The following is a 21,372-nucleotide window of genomic DNA, read 5'->3' on the forward strand; positions in this document are numbered from 1 at the left end:
TCCCTCGGGCACGGGTGTGTGTGTTTGTCCTTAGGATAATTTAGGTTAATTAGCGTGTAAGCTTAGGGACTGATGACCTTAGCACTTAAGTCCCATAAGATTTCACACACATTTTTTGAACCGGAGTAGCTAGGACAGCTTCCTCATTTGGTGCTGAGAATCCTGTTCCAACTGATAAAGGAGAGTTTCTGTCACAGTGATGGTATTCAGGAAGTTGTAGTCACTTAGTAACTGGATTTTGTGAAAGGAGTGGAGGCTGTCAAGAAGGGTTTGAGTTTGGATTATATGATTGTGAAGGAGCAAATCTGTGAGAGTGAGGGACCGATGAAAATGGGAAAGATGAAGTTTCTTGCAGTAGGCAGAGTAACAGCCTGATATGCCAATTTTAATGGTAAACCTGTTAGTTGAGATACCATGTGCCAGACATAATTTCACAAAGAGGATGTGTGACTGGTATTCTGCTCGGGCAAAGTAGAGTTTTCAGAATTGGCAAAGGTAGAATGAGCAGAAAATTCATGGGTGTATGGTTGGTTGACAAAAGGAGTTATTGAAAAATAGTTAAAAAAGATTGGGCCAAATCTTACAGTCAAAGTACTATATTGGAAATAAGTGGTAGGTACCATATAGAGAGCTTAGTAGGAAGTTAGAAGGAAGGTCAGAAAAAGTTTTAAAGAATCGAAAAGTAATAGGCGAAATTGTAAATAAATATGTGCAAACATGAATTGACCCACATGACAGAAACCTTCACAAACATACAGTGTGATTGTAAATATGCATGTGTGATCAGCTAACAGGAAAGTTGGGCAGCATATTGTTGATAGTGGAGAATATATTAAAAACAGTACTAAAATTAAATGATCAAAAGAGAGCTGTCACCGCAAGAGCAGGGCATTAAGAGGGTGGCCAATGTGTATTTTGAAGGCAGGTACTGGAGGGTTTGAAACCTCTACACCACTACTTTTTGCCGTATTTATCTCATCACTGACGCTCCAACAGCATTTAGTCTCCAGGCCTTTGTGGGAAGGAAAGGTAGCAACATTTGTGTATTCACGTTTGTTGTCACATTGTAATAGACTGCTGACCATTGAAACTGCAACACCAGCAAGGATAGAAAATAATGAAATTCTGATTATTGTCATATACAGTACAGAAGAATGAATGCGAGATCAAATTTGCACTTGATTTGGGGGTGTACAGTGTTCAAAATTTAATATGCAGAACTTCCACATGTGGCAGCAACAATTGCTTTAAAACTGCTGTGCGTCATGTTGAGCTGAGCTTGGATGACAGAAGTGATTCTGTCATTCTGTGCTACTTCTACTCTGTGCCAGGGTTTATCAATTGTAGTGGCTTATGAGTGACAGGGTGGCAGTCTCTCAGCAGTCTGTGACCAGATGTTTTCAGTGGCTGAGAGGTATAGAGGATGTTCTGGCCCGGCAACAGTCAAACACCGCTTGTATAGAGGCACACCAGGGCAGCATTAGCAACATATACTCTTCTTGAAAGATAAGATCATGGAGACCTCAAAGATAAGGCACAACCACAACCTCAGATCATCAGAAATGTAATGGTTGCTGTCCAAATCACCATTTATGCAAACCAGAGGTGGTCATGACTCCTGGCATCATCACACCAAGTGCTGGTACCGAATAATGATAACAAACACAATCTGGTAAAGTTTGATGTCTTCAGTGTCTACAAATAGAGATAGGTCCATCATGACATTGCCCACAGAACTGGATCTCTTCTAAAATGATGATATGATACTATTCTTGTGTCCACTGTTGTCGTTGGAAGCCCCTACCATCAGCATGTCCCTTGGCACTGCTGCTTCAAGGGAAGCTGCAACATAGGTCACCATTCTGACCGTCCGCAGTGCTCCAGACGTCATCATGTGGTCAGTGTAGATACTTGTGTTATCTGGAAACAAGTGCATTTCTTGACTCGAGGTATGTAATGTGGCTGTACAGTCCTGCACAGCAATATGTCCATGCTCTCAGGTACTAGTCATGTGGAGCCTTTTAGATCCTGCCAAGCACTGAGTGTGACCTTCCTGTACTCATCAATTCCATCTTCACATGACAGTCATGAGGTCTTGATCAGACAAGCAGCAATATTGTGGAATGGTAAACCACAGACCCTGTATGCCATAGTCATGCTGCTACCAAATTTGAACACAAGCTGGTAGATTTTGACCCTTCTTAGATGAGACAACACAATCATACATTAAGCCAACAAAATTCAAATGTAATTTCTGAATGAGAAACCCACTGCATAGTATTTGCTTGTGTGCAGAATATATGTAGCAGTACTTATATCTACTTGGAGCAGTTGCACTGAACTAGTAATCATATATCCAAGATGTAGTACACTACATGAGAATTTGATATTTGCTCCATACCACCTTTATGTTGCAGTTTTAATACCCAGCAGTGAATTTGTATTTTGGTTAGGATTTCGTGCCTGAGACTAATTTCCTTACATTACTCCTTCCTTCATTATATGTATCATGTGGCTGTGATTCAAAATCACTTCCTGCATGTATGTCCCCTGGTGCAAACTTTATTTATTCTGCTCTCAAATTGTGAGCAACTCAGACTGCTAAATAATCTTATTTATCAACACATGGTGGCTCCATGGTAAAGTGCCATATCAAAAAATCCAAAGGTTTTGGGTTTAGTTCCCAGGCAGCCCTATAATTTTCATCTGATACCTTTCTCATCTTTCAACTGTGGCAGTGTTATGGCTTGGAATCCACATTTAACTGTAGGTTGCACTATAACTTGCTGGATAAGTCTTTTCTAAGATCGAAGAAGGCAGTGGCATATAACTTCTAATAGGACCATGCTTAGAAAAACCCTGTAGTGTTCAAACAACCTGAGGTTGATGATAGCATTATATTTTTGCTCTTTCAAAGATATTATGTTTGCCCCATCAAAGACTGGAGGTTCTACTGATAGCCAATTTATTTTTGGATAGGGACATTTGTATTCATTACAAACTATTAACACATTATCATACTTTCACTGGTAATTTTAAAGTGCCAATCCCGTACTAACAGTTTTAATTAACTGCAATGAAACCAGAAGACTTGCACATCTGTAATACAGTATTACTAATCAACTGTGTACATTCCTAGGTACGAGCTGCTCACTGCATGCTTCATGTTAATGGAAGCACCCAGAGTGTTGAGAATAGGCTGTGTGAGGATGCGGGACTGCCAGTTCCTCCAACAATGCAAAACTGTGGACTGGAATTCTGTCCACATTGGACAGCAGGAAACTGGTCACTCTGTGAGGAATCTAGGTGCTTTACGTGGAACACAGGTAATAACAGCGTACTGTCACTGTAATAACAGTGATGATAGTGACATAAAAACAATATGTGATCACTTATTTAATGAATCAGTGTGATGCACAGAAAACATGAATTACTCTTCAGAAAAAAATTTGTGGTAGTATTTTCAAACTTGTGTACTCTTTTAGAAAGTTGTACTCTTTCCAACTTTTGATAAACTGTAATTGAAATGAGTCTGCCTCTCTTTGAAATATTTTTTTTCTAATTACAATGCATGCCACCTGCAAAGCATTTGCCTTGCCATATCAAAATGTAACTGTAGTGATAAGTTCTCATCCTTTGTAAACTGTAATATGCTGCATGAAATTTACTTGCAAAAGTGTCATCCAAGGTTCTCAGAAAGTTAGATACCTACATCAAGGAGATATACCTTGTGTGACTCTTCAAATGAGGTGAAACTAGATTCAAAATCAGAAGCAAATCAGTATGATAAAGTATTCAATGTTTTATTAATCACTACACGCAAATACCAACATGTTACCTGTAACAAATCAATTGCTCTTTTATTTCTAATTCTTGTCAAACTTATCTAGTTAGTTTTGCAAGAAATGACCTCAGAAACTTTTTTTTACTATGGTAAAAGTAAATGTAGTTCAATATATCTTTTGCTAAAGATATCTTGAGCTACATTTACTTTTACCATAATAAAAAATAATCAAGTCACATGTAAAGTTTAAGAAAGATTTATTTAAACTGATTATACAGATATACAACACAATGCCATCGTATGATATAAAGAAGTTACAGTTGTTCCTTAAATGATGAATTCTGTGCACCTATTCTTCTTGGTAAATTGGTTAATTACATTATCAATAGGACAATCAATGTCAGGGTGAGTGTTCAACAGAGCTAAGCCATTAAGTCGATCCTCCTCCATTCTTGACCTCAGCTATGTCTTTGTACGCTGCAATGTTGAAAAAGTTCTTTCTACTGTAGCAATAGATGCAGGTGGACAAGCAAATATTTTGTACAGTGTGTGCAAAGTAGGATAGTCAGATCTAGGACAAACAGACAACGCTTGCATAACAGACACGACCATTAAGGGTGTTTATGCTCATTTGCTTGTATTTAAGAATCCATCCCATTAGTCTCTTTGTAATCACAAAGAGTGATTCTTCTTCTTCTTCTTCTTCAAAGAATGGTAGTTCAATTAAGCACTGACTGAATTTATGTGCCAGATCATTACCATCATGTTTCAGTAGTTGTGAGGGCAAAAGTATGTTGAATTTTAAATGATAAATTTTTCTTCTGCAAAACATTTTCTCACGTCAGTCATAACATGGTCCAGTGTTGGAATAAAAACAGTTCTTTTCCAATATGTCATAGCATCATCATTATGATCACAGTTTTCCCTTTGGCTTTGTCTGCCTGTAAGGCAAAGAACACTCATCTCCACATCCAACTCTTCCACAACTGTCTTCACCTCTTCAACAATATGAACAAAGTGGCTATCAGCATTAGCTCTCATGCCGTCATACACCTTGAGTGTCAAATCTAATTTCACTTTCGCCATCACGACATCCAAGCTAGGGTGTTGTAAGATTTTGCTGACTGGATATGTTGTGCTCATAATGTCACTCAATGTAAACAGAGTGATAATAAACACACAATTAGAGAGAGCTCAAAGGAGAATATTGGCTTTGTCAGCTGTTGTTCTATCCCTCCAACACTGTATTCCTTTAAGAACTTTGCAAACTGTTCCAAGATTAGCTGCAAATTGAATGACAGCATCGTGTCACTCAACCCATCTTGTTTGACAATGTGACTGCAGCGAGTGTTTCAGGGGACTCATCAATGTTGCGAACCACTTGCTAGATGCTGTAAAGGATGATACTAATTCTTCAGTAGTACAAAGTGAGTTCCTCACACTTGTAGTGTGCAGGTTGGGTGGTGAGGGCGGCGTGAGTCGCAATGCGGGCAGGGGGGTGGCATGGCCCCCTTATGCCTTATGTATCCGTCACTGAAATACCTGTATTGCAAAAATATTGCTTGAACATAGAACAAGCAGGAGACAGCAGCAAAAAGTGGCAGAGTATCACTGTATTCAATTGTCGAACTAATTACATTTGTTAACAGAATCTTCCGTTGGTCCTTGGTAGAACAACATTATAATAAACGAAAAGCAACAGTTTGCTTTTGTTCTACAATATTACTTTTATTGTTAACTGGTTTTCAGACTATAGGCCATCTTCAGGCATTTACTGAGTATTATCACCATAGAAGTTACAGTGTTTGCAAACAACATTGGAAGAGAAGTAACACGCCTAGACTGAAGTAGAAACATACAGTAAGTAATGTTTTTGACAGTGTGGTGGTAATGCAATGAAAAAGTAAAAATTGAACAGTACATAAATAACAATGGAGTAGACAGGAAAACCTTTAACACAAAATAGGAATAGCATGCCTACATAATAGTTTTCTATAAATAAGCAAAACTAATAAAATAAAATAAAATTTGTACTAGACAAGGCTACATCAGTAGGTATGAAACATGGAGAGTGAGACACAAACCAATTAAAAGAAGAGACAATTATCAATGGAACTACAGCATACGTAAGGAACCAACAGTAAATGCAATCTTTGAGAGTGTGATGGTTCTGCATTTTAACATTAACATTATAATCGAAACAGTGGCTGTGTAACAGTTTGCATTAAATAAATGAACAAAGTGAAATATGAACAATATTTGATGAGACAACTACACTGGGTGTTAAACATGTACAATAATACAAGTACCAGTTAAAAGAAAGCCTTAACTATTGGAATTACTGTCTATATAGAATACAAGGACAACTTCAACAAAACAAAAGAACTTAATGAATACAGGAAAATGGGAATATGTAGGAAGAGACAGTATGGGAAGTAATGAACAACAGAGATGATTATATGAAGTTTAAGAGAGGGGGAGTGTTATGCTGTGTCTGGTCATTACATTTAGGTGAGTGTAAGAGTCAACAGCACTGTTCTGGTTATTCCAAAATGAGTGAGGATTTTATTCACCAGTTGTATCAGCTGAGTTATCAGGATGAGTGGAAAGATGAATAAGTATGCATTAGAGCACAAACATCCTCTTGGAAACATTGAATGTGCAGAAGAGCTTGTAACATACATATTAAGAGTCAAGAATGCAAACTGGCCGCTGCTTAAACTTTTGCAACAGACTATCCTAATATATCTACCTCAAATCTCACAACCTTCAAGAAGGATCAGACTGTCATATGAGACATTTCTTTAAGACTTGATTGAGCCACCCACGTATCAGCTGAAGAACGTTACTGTCCTCCACTCTTAGTCCTTTATGAAAGCATGAAAAACACAGGTGCCTTCAAAAAGAATGACACCATTACGGAACACACCAGAAACCAAAGTGTGCTGACTTTGAATTATCTGCTAATATCGAGTAAGGCATAAGAAGTTATGAAACGTACAAAAATCACTATCCTTCAGATTTGCAGGGATGCATTAGAAGATTTAGGGATGAATGACAAATTTATTTTTCCGCCTGTTGCTTCCATTTTTAAATAAAAAAGTGTCATTTACTCACAGTATGCAATACAGAAAATAAATCAATCTCTAAGGGATATAAGAAATTTATCAAAACTGCTATCAAATAAAATCTCCGTAATTTCCTATCCTGAACTGAAGGAAATCCCAAAATCTCTTGAAACTAAAACATAATGTGAACTTGATATCACCAACTTCATGTGAACTTGATATTAATGTTCTGTCTTTATAATATTAGCACAAACTTTTGTTGATGGGTTCATATCACCATTCTTGACATTGTAACTCTTTATTTCAGTTTGTTTTCAGAAGACTTTCTTGTGTCCGGAGCTGTACCTAGGAACTAAACAGATTGTAATAAAAAATATATAAATAAAAAATAAAACTAAGTTTGCCAGCTGGCAGTCTAACAGTAGTCATTGCCATCAACAAACACCATGTCAGAAACACTCCCAGAAACACTATCCCTCCAAAATATTGGACCTACCAAAGAATAGCACCTTAAATTACCTAAACTAAACTAAACTCCATCTGAACAGCCCTTCGAAGGCCCAACGGCACCGACTGTCTACCATGTCATCCTCAGCTCACAGGCATCACTGGATGCAGATACGGAAGGGCATGTGGTCAGAACACCACTCTGCCGGCCTTTGTCAGCTTTCATGACCAGAGTCACTACTTCTTAATCAAGTAGCTCTTTGATTGGCCTCACAAGGGCTGAGTGCACCCCACTTGCCAACAGTGCTCAACAGACCCAGTCAGTCACCCATCCAAGTGGTACCCAAGCCCAACAGTGCTTAACTTCAGTAGACTGTCATCGAGAGCGCACCGCTAGTACCTGCTACTAATAAGGCGAGTTCACTATTTGCTTGTTACTTATTTTTACAAGTTTCAACCAGGAGCAACTTATTTTCAGTTATCTGTGTAGTTGTGTGTCCAAGTGCTTACTAGGCACAACCTTTTATTTCAATAACGGTGTAGTGTACAGTACTGCCATTCCTATCGACCATTGTATTGACCCTCGTATCGTACAGGCTTTTGTTTGTTTGATTAGAACTGCTCAGTGTCAGTTAGACCGTCTGTGAGAGAGCACTTCGATTTCCCATTTGTTGCATATTTTTACGAGCTTAAAACAGGAGCGACTGCAGTAATGGATAGGAACTACGATTGTTGTGTACAGATGTGAACTGACACTTCTCCCACAGCTCCAGGCTGCATTGGCTGCTGTCATACAATTTGAGGCTGCTGCCGCGGGGCGTCACTGTGGGGGATCGAACGTGGGGATGCAAGGGATGTCCCACATTTCCTCCGATCGGTCCACTGCTGTGACCGCCCCAGCTACTGCCTGCACCGAGGTTGACCCCTCACCCATGGTCGAGTGGGAGTCATTCCAAAGTCTGGCAGGCAGCGAAAAACTTTCTGAGGGGCTGATCATAGGGCTTCCCTGGTTCATTTGATGAACAGGTTTTGGGCATTATCTGTGGCTGACGATGTCTCTGAGCCGGATGCAATCGTCCACCCTCTTCCAGAGGAAGCTTCTCAGCCCGCAAGGTCTGGCTTTGCTGGTAGTTGGGAGCTCCAACATTAGGCATGTAATGGGGCCCTTAGGAACATGGCTGCCAAGGAGGGGAAGGGAGCCAGTGATCCCTCTGTGTGCTTTCTAGATGTGGAAAGGGTGCTTCCAGATGCCATGAAGAGTACAGGGTGCAGCCAACTGCAGGTGATGGCTCATGTCGGTACCAATGACATGTGTCGCTTTCGATCGGAGCAGATTCTGTCTGGTTTTGGGCGGCTAGCGGAAATGGTAAAGACTGCCAGTCTTGCTTCCAAGATTAAGGTGGAGCTCACCATCTGCAACATCGCTGATAGAACCAACTGTGGTCCTCTGGTGCAGAATCGAGTGGATGGTCTGAATCAGAGGCTCAGGCGGTTCTGTGATCGTGTAGGCTGCGGATTCCTTGACTTGCGCCATCAGGTGGTGAGTTTCCAGGCTCTGCTTAATAGGTCAGGAATCCACAACACACAGGAGGTGGTTATATGGGTAGTGGGGGCTGTGTGGAAGGGACTGGGAGGTTTTTTAGGTTAGAGGGTCTCAGAGAACCACAGAAGGGGTGGACAGGTAAAACACAGTAAGGTAGTTGTAGAAACGATTGGTATTGTAGTTGTAAATTGCCGTAGCTTGTTGGGAAAGAACCAGAGCTCCAAGCCCTAATAGAAAGCACTGAAGCTCAAATAGTTGTAGGTACAGCCAGAAATAAGTTCAGCTGAAATTTTTTCAAACAATCTAACAGTGTTCAGAAAGGATAGATTAAGTACAGTTGGTGGTGAAGTATTTATTGCTGTCATAGGTAGTTTTCCTTGTAGCAAAATTGAAGTAGATAGTTCGTGTGAAATAGTATTGGTAGAGTTTATACCTGACAATCAGACTAAACTATTAATTGGATCATTTTACCGACCCCCTGACTCAGAAGATATAGTTGCTGAACTGTTCAAAGAAAACTTGAGTCTCATTTCAAATAAGTACCCCGCTCATACAATTATAGTCGGTGGTGACTTCAATCTACCCTTGATATGCTGGAAAAATTATACGTTTAAAGCTGGCGGCAGGCATAAAATGTCAACCGAAATTGTACTGAATGCTTTCTCAGAAAATTATTGTGAACAATTAGTTCATGAGCCCATTTGAAGCATAAATGGTTGTGAAAGCATACTTGACCTTTTAGCAACAAATAATCCTGGACAAATAGTGAGTATTGTGACATATACAGGGATTAGTGACCACAAGGCAGTTGCTGCTAGGCTGAGTACCGTAACACCTACAACCATCAAAAAGAAACGCAAAGTATATCTATTTAAAAAAGCTGATAAAAATGGTCTTAATGCCTTTTTAAGAGACAGTCTTCACTCCTTCCAATCTGGTCGTGTAAGTGTAGAAAAGTTGTGGAATGTTTTCAAAGAGACAGTATCGACAGCAATTGAAAGATATACCACATAAATGAATAAGTGACGGTACTGATCCCCCATGGTACACAAAATGGGTCAGATTGTTGTTGCAGAAGCAACAAAAAAAGCAGGCCAAATTTAAAATAATGCAAAATCCCTAAGATTGGCAAAGTTTTGCAGAAGTTCGAAATATAGTGCATACTTCAATGCGAGATGCTTTTAATAATTTCCAAAACGAAATTCTGTCTTGAAATCTGGCAGAAAACCCAAAGAGATTCTGGTCATACATAAAGCACACCAGTGGCAAAGACACAATCAATACCTTCACTGCGCGATAACAATGGTGAAGTCACTGATGACAGTGCCACTAAAGCAGAGTTATTAAACACGGTTTTCTGAAACTCCTTCACCAAAGAAGACGAAATATATATTCCTGAATTCCAATCAAGAACAACTGCCAAGATGAGAAACATAGAAGTAGATATCCTCGGTGTAACAAAACATCTTAAATCACTTAATAAAAGCAAGGCCTCTGGTCCAGATTGTAGAGTATGTAGATAAAATAGCTCCATATTTTGCAATTATATACAACCCCTTGCTCACAGAAATATTCATACCTATAGACTGGAAAATTGCTCAAGTCACACCAATACCCAGAAAAGGAAGTAGGAGTAATCCGCTGAATACAGGCCTGTATCACTAATGTCGATTTGCAGTAGGGTTTTGGAACACATACTGTATTCGAACATTATGAAGTACTTCAAAGAAAACGATTTATTGACATATAGTCAGCACGGATTCAGAAAATATCGTTCTTGTGAAACACAACTAGCACTTTATACTCATGAAGTAACAAGTGCTATCGACAGGGGATGTCAAATTGATTTCTTTAGATTTCCTGAAGGCTTTTGACACCATTCCTCACAAGCGTCTTCTAACCAAACTGCGTGCTTCCGGAGTATCGCCTCAGTTGTGCAACTGGATTCATGATTTCCTGTCAGAAAGGTCACAGTTCATAGTAATAGATGGAAAGTCATCGAGCAAAACAGAAGTAACATCCAGCGTTCCCCAAGGAATGTTATAGGCCCTCTATTGTTCCTGATCTATATTAATAACATAGGAGACAATCTGGGTAGCCGTCTTAGATTGTTTGCAGATGACGCTGTCATTTACAGTCTTGTAAAGTCATCATATGATCAAAATGAATTTCAAAATGATTTAGATAAGATATCTGTATGGTGCGAAAAGTGGCAATTGAAGTTATTCACATAAGTACTAAAAGAAATCAGCTAAATTTCGATTACGCATAAGTCACATAAATCTGAAGGCTGTAAATTCAGCTAAATACTTAGGGATTACAATTACAAATAACCTAAATTGGAACGATCACATAGATAATATTGTGGGTAGAGCAAACCAAAGACTGTGATTCATTGGCAGAGCACTTAGAAGCTGCAACAGGTCTACTAAAGAGACTGCTTACACCACGCTTGTCCACCCTATTCTGGAGTATTGCTGTGTGGTGTGAGATCCGCATCAGGTGGGACTGACAGACGACATCAAAAAAGTACAAAGAAGGGCAGCTCATTCTGTATTATCGCGAAGTAGGGGAGATAGTGCTACAGACATGATACGTGAATTGGAGTGGCAATCATTAAAACAAAGGCGTTTTTCGCTGTGATGGGATCTTCTCATGAAATTTCTTTCACCAGTTTTCTCCTCCAGTTGCGAAAACATTTTGTTACCAGCCACCTACATAGAGAGAAATGATCATCACGATAAAATAAGAGGAATCAGGGCTATCACAGAAAAATTTACGTGCTCGTTTTTCACGCGTGCCATTCAAGAGTGGAACGGTAGAGAGACAGCTTGAAGGTGGTTCATTGAACTCTCTGCCAGGCACTTTATTGTGAATAGCAGAGTAATCACATAGATGTAGATGTAGATGTAGATGTAGATCTGATGGGAACCAGTGTTACCAGTGCGACAAGACTGCTGGCACCTTAAGCCACCAACCAGCAATAATAAAACCGCTGACCAGTGCCCACAGGAAACTACACTACCACTATGTTTTTGACAGTAATTGCAGTCCAAAGTCCAAGTTGGCAAGACTAACCCTTTGTTGAGGCCAGTTTACCTAAGGTTCTGAGCAAGTCACCGTGAAATGCAAGGTACTTGTACTCATATTGATGAGATTTGTCATCTCTTATTTGATATATGTGAGGCTTTTTACATGTCATCGCAATCACACATTTCTGCTGTGAGTGTGCACTTGTAAACCTTGTGCATGAAACTAACTGGGTAGACCATGGGCGACTTTGGGAGTAAATACCAAGCTGTCTGCCCAGGGGTTTTGTCATGACCCCAAGGTAACCCTGGATAGTAGAAGGTATCAACACCTCAAACAACTGTCTCAGCACTAATGTGTGCTTGTGGTGTTGAGGTTTCTGTTTCTGCACTTCATGAGTAAATACCAAGGATAACTATAAAGCATATACGTACATCTCAGACATCAGTGTGTGTCCATTATGGACATGTGATGGATGGAGTAATCCACGGATCTGTGATGTGTCTTGTACTGTGGAGGCATAATGAGAACACTGACCAGGAATGCAATGCAGAACAAGTTTATTAAATCTTCAAGAAACACAAGTCTCCATCATTGAGCACCAGCCTAATGTTGTCATGGCACATTGATACAGCATGAGCTGCTGGCAGGCACATGACATATTGTGAAAACGATGCCCACAGCTGCAGCGCTGTGGTTGTGGAAGACCTTCTGCTGGCGTCTGCAAATTGCATTTGTAGGTTTTAAGGACTTTAATTATGACACTTCATTTTCTGTAAAATCAGCTGTGGTACACCATGATATGCAATAGAGATACACTTAATTTTGTTATTCAGGGACCTGAAGATGGCATTAATGAGATGTCAAAACTGGTTGTCTAAATAAAATAATTTCTCAACACATACTGCTGTTTGGTGATTTTCCTTGGTAAAACTCAGATGACTGACTCCGTGTTCACAGCAGGACAGAAAGTGACCTTCAAAAGGTGTCACGGGTTTTCTATTGACACTGACAAACCTCTGGATAGAAATAACCAACAGTTACAGTCAAACACTTTTTCCTCACACACAATAACCAGTAAATAAACCACATCAAGCAAAAACAAACAAAGTCCAAAACAAGATCTAAAGCTCACTGAATCCAAAGATAGACCACTCCTTGTCCTAGAGTCATTGGCAGTTGATGGTTGCCACAGTATCTTGTGCCATGTCTGTGGATTTTTCCTGAAACTGTGATCCAAATGGACAAAATGAATGTCTTTAATGAAGAAAATGGCATGAATGTGGAAGAGACATGGGGAAGAGAATACTATAACTTATTCTGAGTTCAGAAGTAATGAGGTATATTGAAAAGAAGGACCTTCTCCACAAGATCAGTATTGATTGTGAAAGCACTGGTCTTCCAAAACCAAACTTACACGTTCCTCACTTGAAAGTGTGAACAGCATGCATGAAGGTGATCAGATAGGTTAAAAGTATTTGACTGGGTACAACACCATTTCTTATTAATTAGTGTCCAATAATATGGAATGTCAAACAAAAGCTGTGATGGGATTGAGGATATCTGAGGATATATATCTGCTGTAAAACCAAAGAATGTAAATGCTTTTAGATTGAAGGAGATGGCTCACCAAAAACCAAGTGTTGAGTTGTTGACAGATACCCACAAAAGAAAGAAAACTTGCTAGCTCTTGGAGTTATCTTTTGTATTTTACTCTAGCTCATCAATGGATAACTCTGAAAGCTATCAAGTTTTATTTCTTTTGTGTGTGCCTATCAGTGACTCAACACTTCTGCTTTTCAGCGAATGGTCTCCTTTACATTCTGTGGTTCCACAACAGATATAGATGTCAATGAATTTGGACAGTAGCTTTGTAATGTAGATGATAGTGAATTGTGCTTTAATTGTTTGAGAAACCTACTGCGTATTAACAGACAGAGTTGGGGTACTTCAGCTGGAAATTTTATGAAGAACTCGAAAGGGATTCCAGTAGGCCCATATGCATGCCTCCAATTTTAGTAATTTCACCTATTTCTTAACACCACTGACCATAAAATATAAACCATTCATATTTATAGTGGTCTAAGAATTAATCTGGGAAGTACTCCTGGATTGGCCTTTGTGAAGGAATATTTTAAGATAGAGTTAAGCATTTCTCCTCTTGCTCTGTTATCCTGGACATAAAAGCTGGTGCCACTTACAGCTGCCAATACTTGTGCCAGTGTGGACATCCTCAAAGGGCTGACTGTTGCTGTGATTTCTAATACATTTTCATTATGAGATAAAGAGTGGGATTCCTAGCATTGATACACAGTATGTCATGTCACACACAACTTATAAGATTGTAATGATTCCAGTCAACTATAGGACAATTAAAGTTCCATTCATTCATTCATTCACACATCATGCTCTGTAAGTCCCATCATAAAATAGAGCCTTCAGGGATGTGGAAAAAAAATGGTTCAAATGGCTCTGAGCACTATGGGACTTAACATCTATGGTCATCAGTCCCCTAGAACTTAGAACTACTTAAACCTGACTAACCTAAGGACATCACACAACACCCAGTCATCACGAGGCAGAGAAAATGCCTGTCCCCACCGGGAATCGAACCCGGGAACCTGGGTGCGGGAAGCGAGAACGCTACCGCACGACCATGAGCTGTGGACAGGGATGTGGAACTAGTCAAGTTATTCATTAACAAAAAAAGAAAAAAAACCACTGTTGGCTACTAATGTAAGGTATGCTAACAACAAACTATGACTACTGATAGTCTACCTCAAAATGATAATTATGGGAATTGCTTCTAGATTACTTTATATACTTGAATTAGGAGAAAAACAGCTATTTTGAAGAAAGTTCCTGTACACCTTTTATACTACTCAGCTGCTGTTTTTATCTAAAACTTCAAACAGGGCATTTATACAACTTTGCACAGACCACTATTAGTTGCCTGTGTTTGGTAGAGCAAGGAAATTCCAACTCAAATATCAGAGTATTGCAGAGTTTACATTCTTGTGTCCTAACATTCTGATAAATTATAGGAGTCACTAATGAGTATTCTTTTACTTTGTCTTTAAATATTTGTGGATTTCCAGTTTCCCACCTAATGTCCACTGACAGTTAGATGCAGTCAATAAACTTTATTATTTGGTTATTACAGTAGTACCAGATCGTTGGCATCCAGGTGTAGTGAGGCAGGAAAAAAAGAAGATTAATACTTAGCATTCCATTAACAATGAGGTCATTAGACCCAAAGACTGAGCAGTGATAAGACAATGATGAGAAAAAAAGTTGACTATGCCCTTTTAAAGGGGAGCATCCCGCTGACAGCCTCAAACACTTATGGAAAGTATATAAAATCTAATTTTGGATTACTGGATGGAGACTTGAATGGTGTTCTCCACAAATCACAGTCATACAGTGAAAATTCCAGGATGAAATAACAGCAGTACTATGAAAAGGATAGATTGGTACACATCATATAGCTGAGAAGTTGAGTCACACATAGACACAATGAAAAGACTGCTTACGTTTTAGCTGAAAGCTCTTCTGTAGTGGGACTGAGTTGTAACTGCACCTAATGGGAGAAGCAGTCTGGTGGTGGGGATAAGGATGAAGCCTAGGCCGGTGAAAGGAGGGGGTGGGGGAAGGTAGTGCTGTTTATGGAGGTGTGTAGGGATATGGGGGGACAGGGTCGGCCTGCTAGGTGCAGTTGGGAGGTTTGGGGGGTGGAGGGTGGAAAAGGGAGAGGAGGGGAAAAGGACTAGAGGATGCATTGGTGGAATAGAAGATTTTGTTGTGCTGGAGTGGAAGCAGTGAAGGGGATAGGTAAATGGAGAACAGGGACTATTGAAGGCTGAGGCTATGGGGATTACAGGAATGTAGGATGTACTGTGGAGAGAGTTCCCACCTGCACAACTCAAGAAAGCTAGTGTTGGTAGGAAGAATCAAGATGGTGCAGGCTGTGAAACAGTCATTGGAGGAAAGCATGTTGTGTTGGACATCATGTTGAGCAACTGGACAATTCAGCTGCCTCTTGGCCACAGTTTGTCAATGTCCATTCATGCAGCAAGGAAGACAGCTAGTTAGTCATCAAGCCCCCGTTGAAAGCACCACAATAGTTGCAGCTTAATTTGTATATAACATGACTGCTTTCACAGGTAGTCCTGGCTTTGATGGGATAGGAGATGCCTGTGACCAAACTGAAATAGGTGGTGGTGGGAGGATGTAAGGGACAGGTCTTGCATCTAAGTTAGTTGTAGAGATATGAACATGAGGCAAGAGGTTAGGGGCAGAGATGGAGTAGGATATCTCATAGGTTTAGTGAGTGGCAGAATACCACTGTGGGAGGGAGGAGTGGGAAGAATAGTGGATAGGATATTTCTCATCTCAGAGCGTGACTAGGGGTGGTCAAAATCCTGGTGGAGACCTCCAGACTTTGGTGTTACTGAGTCACGAGTGCTCCTTTGTAGCCAGATAGTGAGTATGTGAGTGGTGACAGGTGACTGGAGAGGCAAGGCTTGGGAGATTGGTTTTGTACTAGGTAGGGTGGGTAATTTTGGTCTGTGAAGGCCTCAATAAGATCCTTGGTATATTTGGAGGGTAACTGCAGATGCAATGGCCATGGGTGTATGGAAGGGACTTCTTGGTACAGAATGGGCGGCAGTTGTCAAAATGGGGTTTTGCTTGTGGTTGGTAGATTTGATATGGATGAAGGGACTGCTGTAACCATCCTTTAGGTAGAGGTCAACACTGAGGTAGGTGGATTGCTGGGTTAAGAAGGACTATGTGAAGCGATGGGGGAGAAGGTTCTGGAGGAATGTGGATAGTGTGTCGTCACCCTCAGTCCAGACCACATAGATGTCATCAGTCAATCTGAACCAGGTGAGGAGTTTGGGATTCTGGGTTGTAGAAAGGACTGCTCTTGATGGCTCTTGAATAGGTTGAAATGGGATGGTGCCCATTGATGTACCATGCATTTTTTGTAGGTGATGTCTTCAAAGAAGAAGAAGTAGTTGGGGGCAAATATATAGTTGATTATTGTGACCAAGGAGGAGGTTGTAGGTTTGTAGTCAGACAGATATTGGAAAGACTGTGTTCAGTAGCAGCAAGGCCATGAACATCAGGGATATTAATGTAAAGGAAGGTGGCATCAAAAGTGACAAGCATGGTGTGGAACCATGTTGAGTCGATGGAGGAAATAGTTGGTGTTTTTTACATAGGAGGGTAGGTTACAGGTAATAGGCTGGAGGTGTTGGTCCCCAAGAGCAGGGATTAACTCAGTGGGGGCACAGTACCCAGCCACAATGGGATGTCCTGTGTGGTTGGATGTATGGACTATAGGAAGCATGTAGAAGGTAGGAATGTGAGGAGGAGAGAGGGATGTTCTAGGATGGATTAAGGATTTGAGAAGGACTCAAGATCCTGTAGGATTTCTGGAATGGGTTCACTGTGGCAGATTTGTAGGCAGACAAATCTGACAGCTAGCAGAGTCCCTCCACCAGGTAATCTGTGCAGCATAACCACAGGGAAGGCCATAAGGTCGAGATCCATTTTTAGGTGGTAGATTGCTATTCTTTCTGTGAATGTTAGGTTGTTTTCCATGTTGAGGGAGTTGGGGAATGATAGGGAAGGAAGGTTTGAGGTTAAGAAATTATGGAATCTGATTAGGGCACAGTGAGGGTGGATCATGGTTTGGCGGAGGAGAGAAATGAGTCAGGCTTGGTTTAGTATTGGTTTTGTGTTGAGTCTGTTTTGTAAGGTTGGTGGTTCTTCTTCCAGTCCCTACAGTGGCAATACTTTCTCGCCAACAATGCTACCAGTCAGACTCATCCCAAAACCAATATTGCACCCTCCCTGACTCCGTTTACTCCTCCATCCAAACATGATCCACCCTCATGGCAACTTAATCAACCCCCCACGCCTCACTGGTTAACATTCCAGAATTTCTTAACCTGAAACCTTGCCTCACCATCATGGAAATAAACCTTACATCCGCAGAAGGAATTATGATCCACCATATAGAAGCTGATCCCAGCACTATAATCGTACCTGCCAACAAAGGCTCCATCACTGTGGTTTTGAACTGTAGGGGTTACCTGGTGGAGGGTCTTGACAGATGTCAGATGTGTCCACCTACAAACCCTGCCACAGTGACCCCATTCCAGAAATCCAACAGGTTCTCCAGTCCTTCCTTAAATCTTTTTACCACACATTGCCCTACACATCACTGATGATGCCACCTCCCTCTACACTAACATTCCCAGTGCCCATGACCTTGCCACTAGTGAATGCTATCTTTCCAATGCCTGACTGACTCCAAAGCTATAACTTCCTTCTTGGTCACCATGGCCATCAATAGCCTTGCTCAGTATTACTTTTCCTGAACCCCGTCACTTGGTTCAGATTCATTAATGACATTTTTGAGAATGAAGAATATCAATCCCACTATCCTTCCCACTCTTCCCATTGTGGTATTCGGCAATGTACCAAACCTATGCAGTATCCTTGTCCATCCTTGTTCTTCTCCTGGCCCCAATCTCTGGCCTCATGGATCATATCCCCACAGTTGACCTAGAAGCAAGACGAGTCCCATACTTTCACACACCACCACCTAATACAGTCTGGACACAGGCATTTCCTAACCCACTGAAGCCAAGGCTATCTGTGAAAGCAGTCATATGATCTACAAACTAAGCTGCAACCGCTGTGCTGCTTTCTATGTAGGCATAATGTCTAACAAGCTTTCTATCTGCATGAAAAGCCACCAACAGACTGTGGCCAAGAGACTACCCAGTTGCTGAACATGCTGCCCAACACAATGTGCTTCACTTCAACTTCAGTGACTCCTTCACAATCTGCACCGTCTTGTTTCTTTCTGCCAACACCAGCCTTTATGAAATGCACAGGTGGGAACTCTACCTGCAGTATAGCATTCCTTCCTGTAATCCTCCCCACCCTGCCTCAACTTTCACCAGCCCTGTTCTCCATATCCCCATCCCTGCTCCCACTACAGCAAAATGCAGAAATTTATTCGATCAGTGCACCCACTAGTCCTTTTCCCATCATCTACTTTTCCACTCCTCCTGACCCCACCCCCTCGTGCCCCCACCTAAACCTCTTGCCTGTAATTCGCAGCCCTTCCTGCTCCACCACATCCTTACATCCTCTCATAAGCAGCACTACATCTTCCCCCATATTATCCTGATCCCCCCCCCCCCATTTTTCCCACACCCTGCCTCCTCCTTATCCCCACCACCAGATTGTTGCTCCCTTCAGGTGCAGTTACAAAATAGTCGAGCCACAGTGGCCAGAGACAGTGGTCGTGCATGTGTGTGTGTGTGTGTGTGTGTGTGTGTGTGTGTGTGTGTGTGTGTGTGTGTACAGCGAATGCTTTCATGACCAGATGAGTGGGGACGGGCAAGGGACAGTAGTGTACAGGTGGGAAAAGAGATGAATGCTGTCTGGTGGAGTAAGCACGGTTGAGAAGCCAAGAGGCGCAGCATTAGGAGGTTGTGGGGTTGGAAGGTGGGCAGAAAGGAATGAAAAACAAGAGGAGCAGGGAAAGATGGGCAGATGCATTGGCAGAGGGTTGCAAATAAACAGTGTGGGAGATGAGAATGGGAAAGAGATGATAGGGCAGAGTGGGTGGAAACTGTTGTGTGGAGGGTGTTGGGACAGCATGTTTTGATAGGTTGAGGCCAGGATAATTACAGGAGTAGAGAATGTGTTGTAAGGATAAGTTATGTCTCCACATTTCAGGAAAGCTGGTGGTGGAGGGAAGGGTCCAGATGGCTCAGGTAACAAAGCAGCCATTGAAATCAAGTGTGCTGTGTACAGCTGCATGTTGTTCCACAGTTTGGTCTACTTTGCTCTTGGCCACAGTTTGGTGGTAGCCGTTCATCCTGGTGGACAGTTAGTTGGTAGTCATACCAGTAGAAAAAGCTGTGCAATGATTGCAGCAATACAGACAACAGTGATATCTTTGGGATAAGGAAGCTCTTATCCTTTCCTGTGACTGCTGAAGCACTCCCCCGCAAGGCATGGACCCAAATTTTATGTGGCTTTAGGTGCCAAGCTGAAGGGCATGTGACTAAATACTGCCGCAACTAATCAAAGTGTGTCAAGTGCACCGGCGAGCACGACACCCGCGCCTGTGACGGACAGTGAGACGAGGTGTCAACTTGTGCTTGCTGCGGCGGCCCACATATTGCAAACTGGCTTGGCTGTCCGGCCTTTTCCAGTGATGGCTGAACTGGAGACAAGGCATAGACCAAGGAGAAATGACTGACAGCATCATAAGTGCCGCCGAACAAAGACGCAACTGCGAGGTGAGAAGACAGCTATCACAGTGATCAGGATGATCAAGGGTAGCGACTACATCATCCGCTACACAATGGAGACTGAACTGCAGCCTTCACTGAGCCAGTCAGCACAGCCAATGAAGGAGGAGTAATGCCACTATGTGACCATACATCTCCGAGCATTTGGCTACGGCGATCGACTACCAGACACTGATGGGTGACCTAGGCCTTCCCCAGTGCCCAGGCACCATTGATGAAGCATGACAGGTGGCTCTCATGGCTTAAACTGCAGCACACTGTGCTGCCGTACGGTAATGGACTGATCTCTTACAACTAACATATGGCTTGACATGGTATCCTCTTGCATATACCCGCTGTTAACTTAACTCATCCTTGCATGACCTGTCTCAGTCTGCAAGATTCTGCTACTGCTCTTACTACCCAAGCCTAACTATCACAGAGATTTTTTCCCTTGTCACTTGCCCTGGCACTTTTTTTTCTCTGTCCTTGAAAACACTACCCTTTATTCAATTTTTGACCCAATCTAGCTCCATAAGGGCGCGTATTAATGGTTAACCTTAACCAGATGTACACAAACATTGCAGTACCCACATCCTGTGAGACCTCACTTTAGTGAACACTAACCCTTATGCTGAAACATGGACTATGAGGAAAAAAAGACAGAGAAAGGCTGGAGGCTTTTGAAATCTGGACATGGCGGAAGATGTAAAGAATAAGTTGGATGGACAGAGTAAAAAATGAAGAGTTACTGAGAAGAGTGGGAGAGAAAAGACAGTTACTAGATGTAATAAAGAGAAGAAAAAGAAATTGGATTGGGTATATATTAAGAAAGAATGACGGACTGATAAAAACAGTTTTAGAAGGTTACGTAGAAGGGAAAAGGAAGCGAGGAAGGAAGAGATTCCAGATACTGGATGACATGATGGACGGTACAACATACAGCAGCCTTAAGAAGGAAGCAATGGATCGCAGAAAATGGAGAGGCAAAGGACCTGCTAATACAGCAGATAACTGATGATGATGATGCAGAGATGGCAGTAGACCTTTTGTGTTGGCCATCATGCCAGTGTGGGTGTGGAGGGGCACCCCCTCAAAAAAAAAAAAAAAAAAACATGTGACAGGACTGGAATAGAAAGTGCTGGGTGGGTGAATTGGGCAGGTTTTGCACCTGGG

At 41.5% G+C, this 21,372-nt stretch overlaps 1 protein-coding gene across 1 annotated transcript in view; it reads left to right on the forward strand.

The window, feature by feature from the left end:
* Positions 1 to 21,372, forward strand: part of LOC126485046 (protein madd-4-like) — a 697,683-nt gene that overhangs the window by 627,475 nt on the left and 48,836 nt on the right. The window contains exon 20 of the mRNA XM_050108648.1: positions 3,140 to 3,326. Within this exon, the coding sequence (XP_049964605.1) occupies positions 3,140 to 3,326 (187 nt within the window). The remainder of the gene's footprint in view (positions 1 to 3,139; positions 3,327 to 21,372) is intronic.

This window comes from Schistocerca serialis, chromosome 6, assembly GCF_023864345.2.
Source record: "Schistocerca serialis cubense isolate TAMUIC-IGC-003099 chromosome 6, iqSchSeri2.2, whole genome shotgun sequence".
In the NCBI taxonomy this organism is placed as follows: Eukaryota; Metazoa; Arthropoda; class Insecta; order Orthoptera; family Acrididae; genus Schistocerca; species Schistocerca serialis.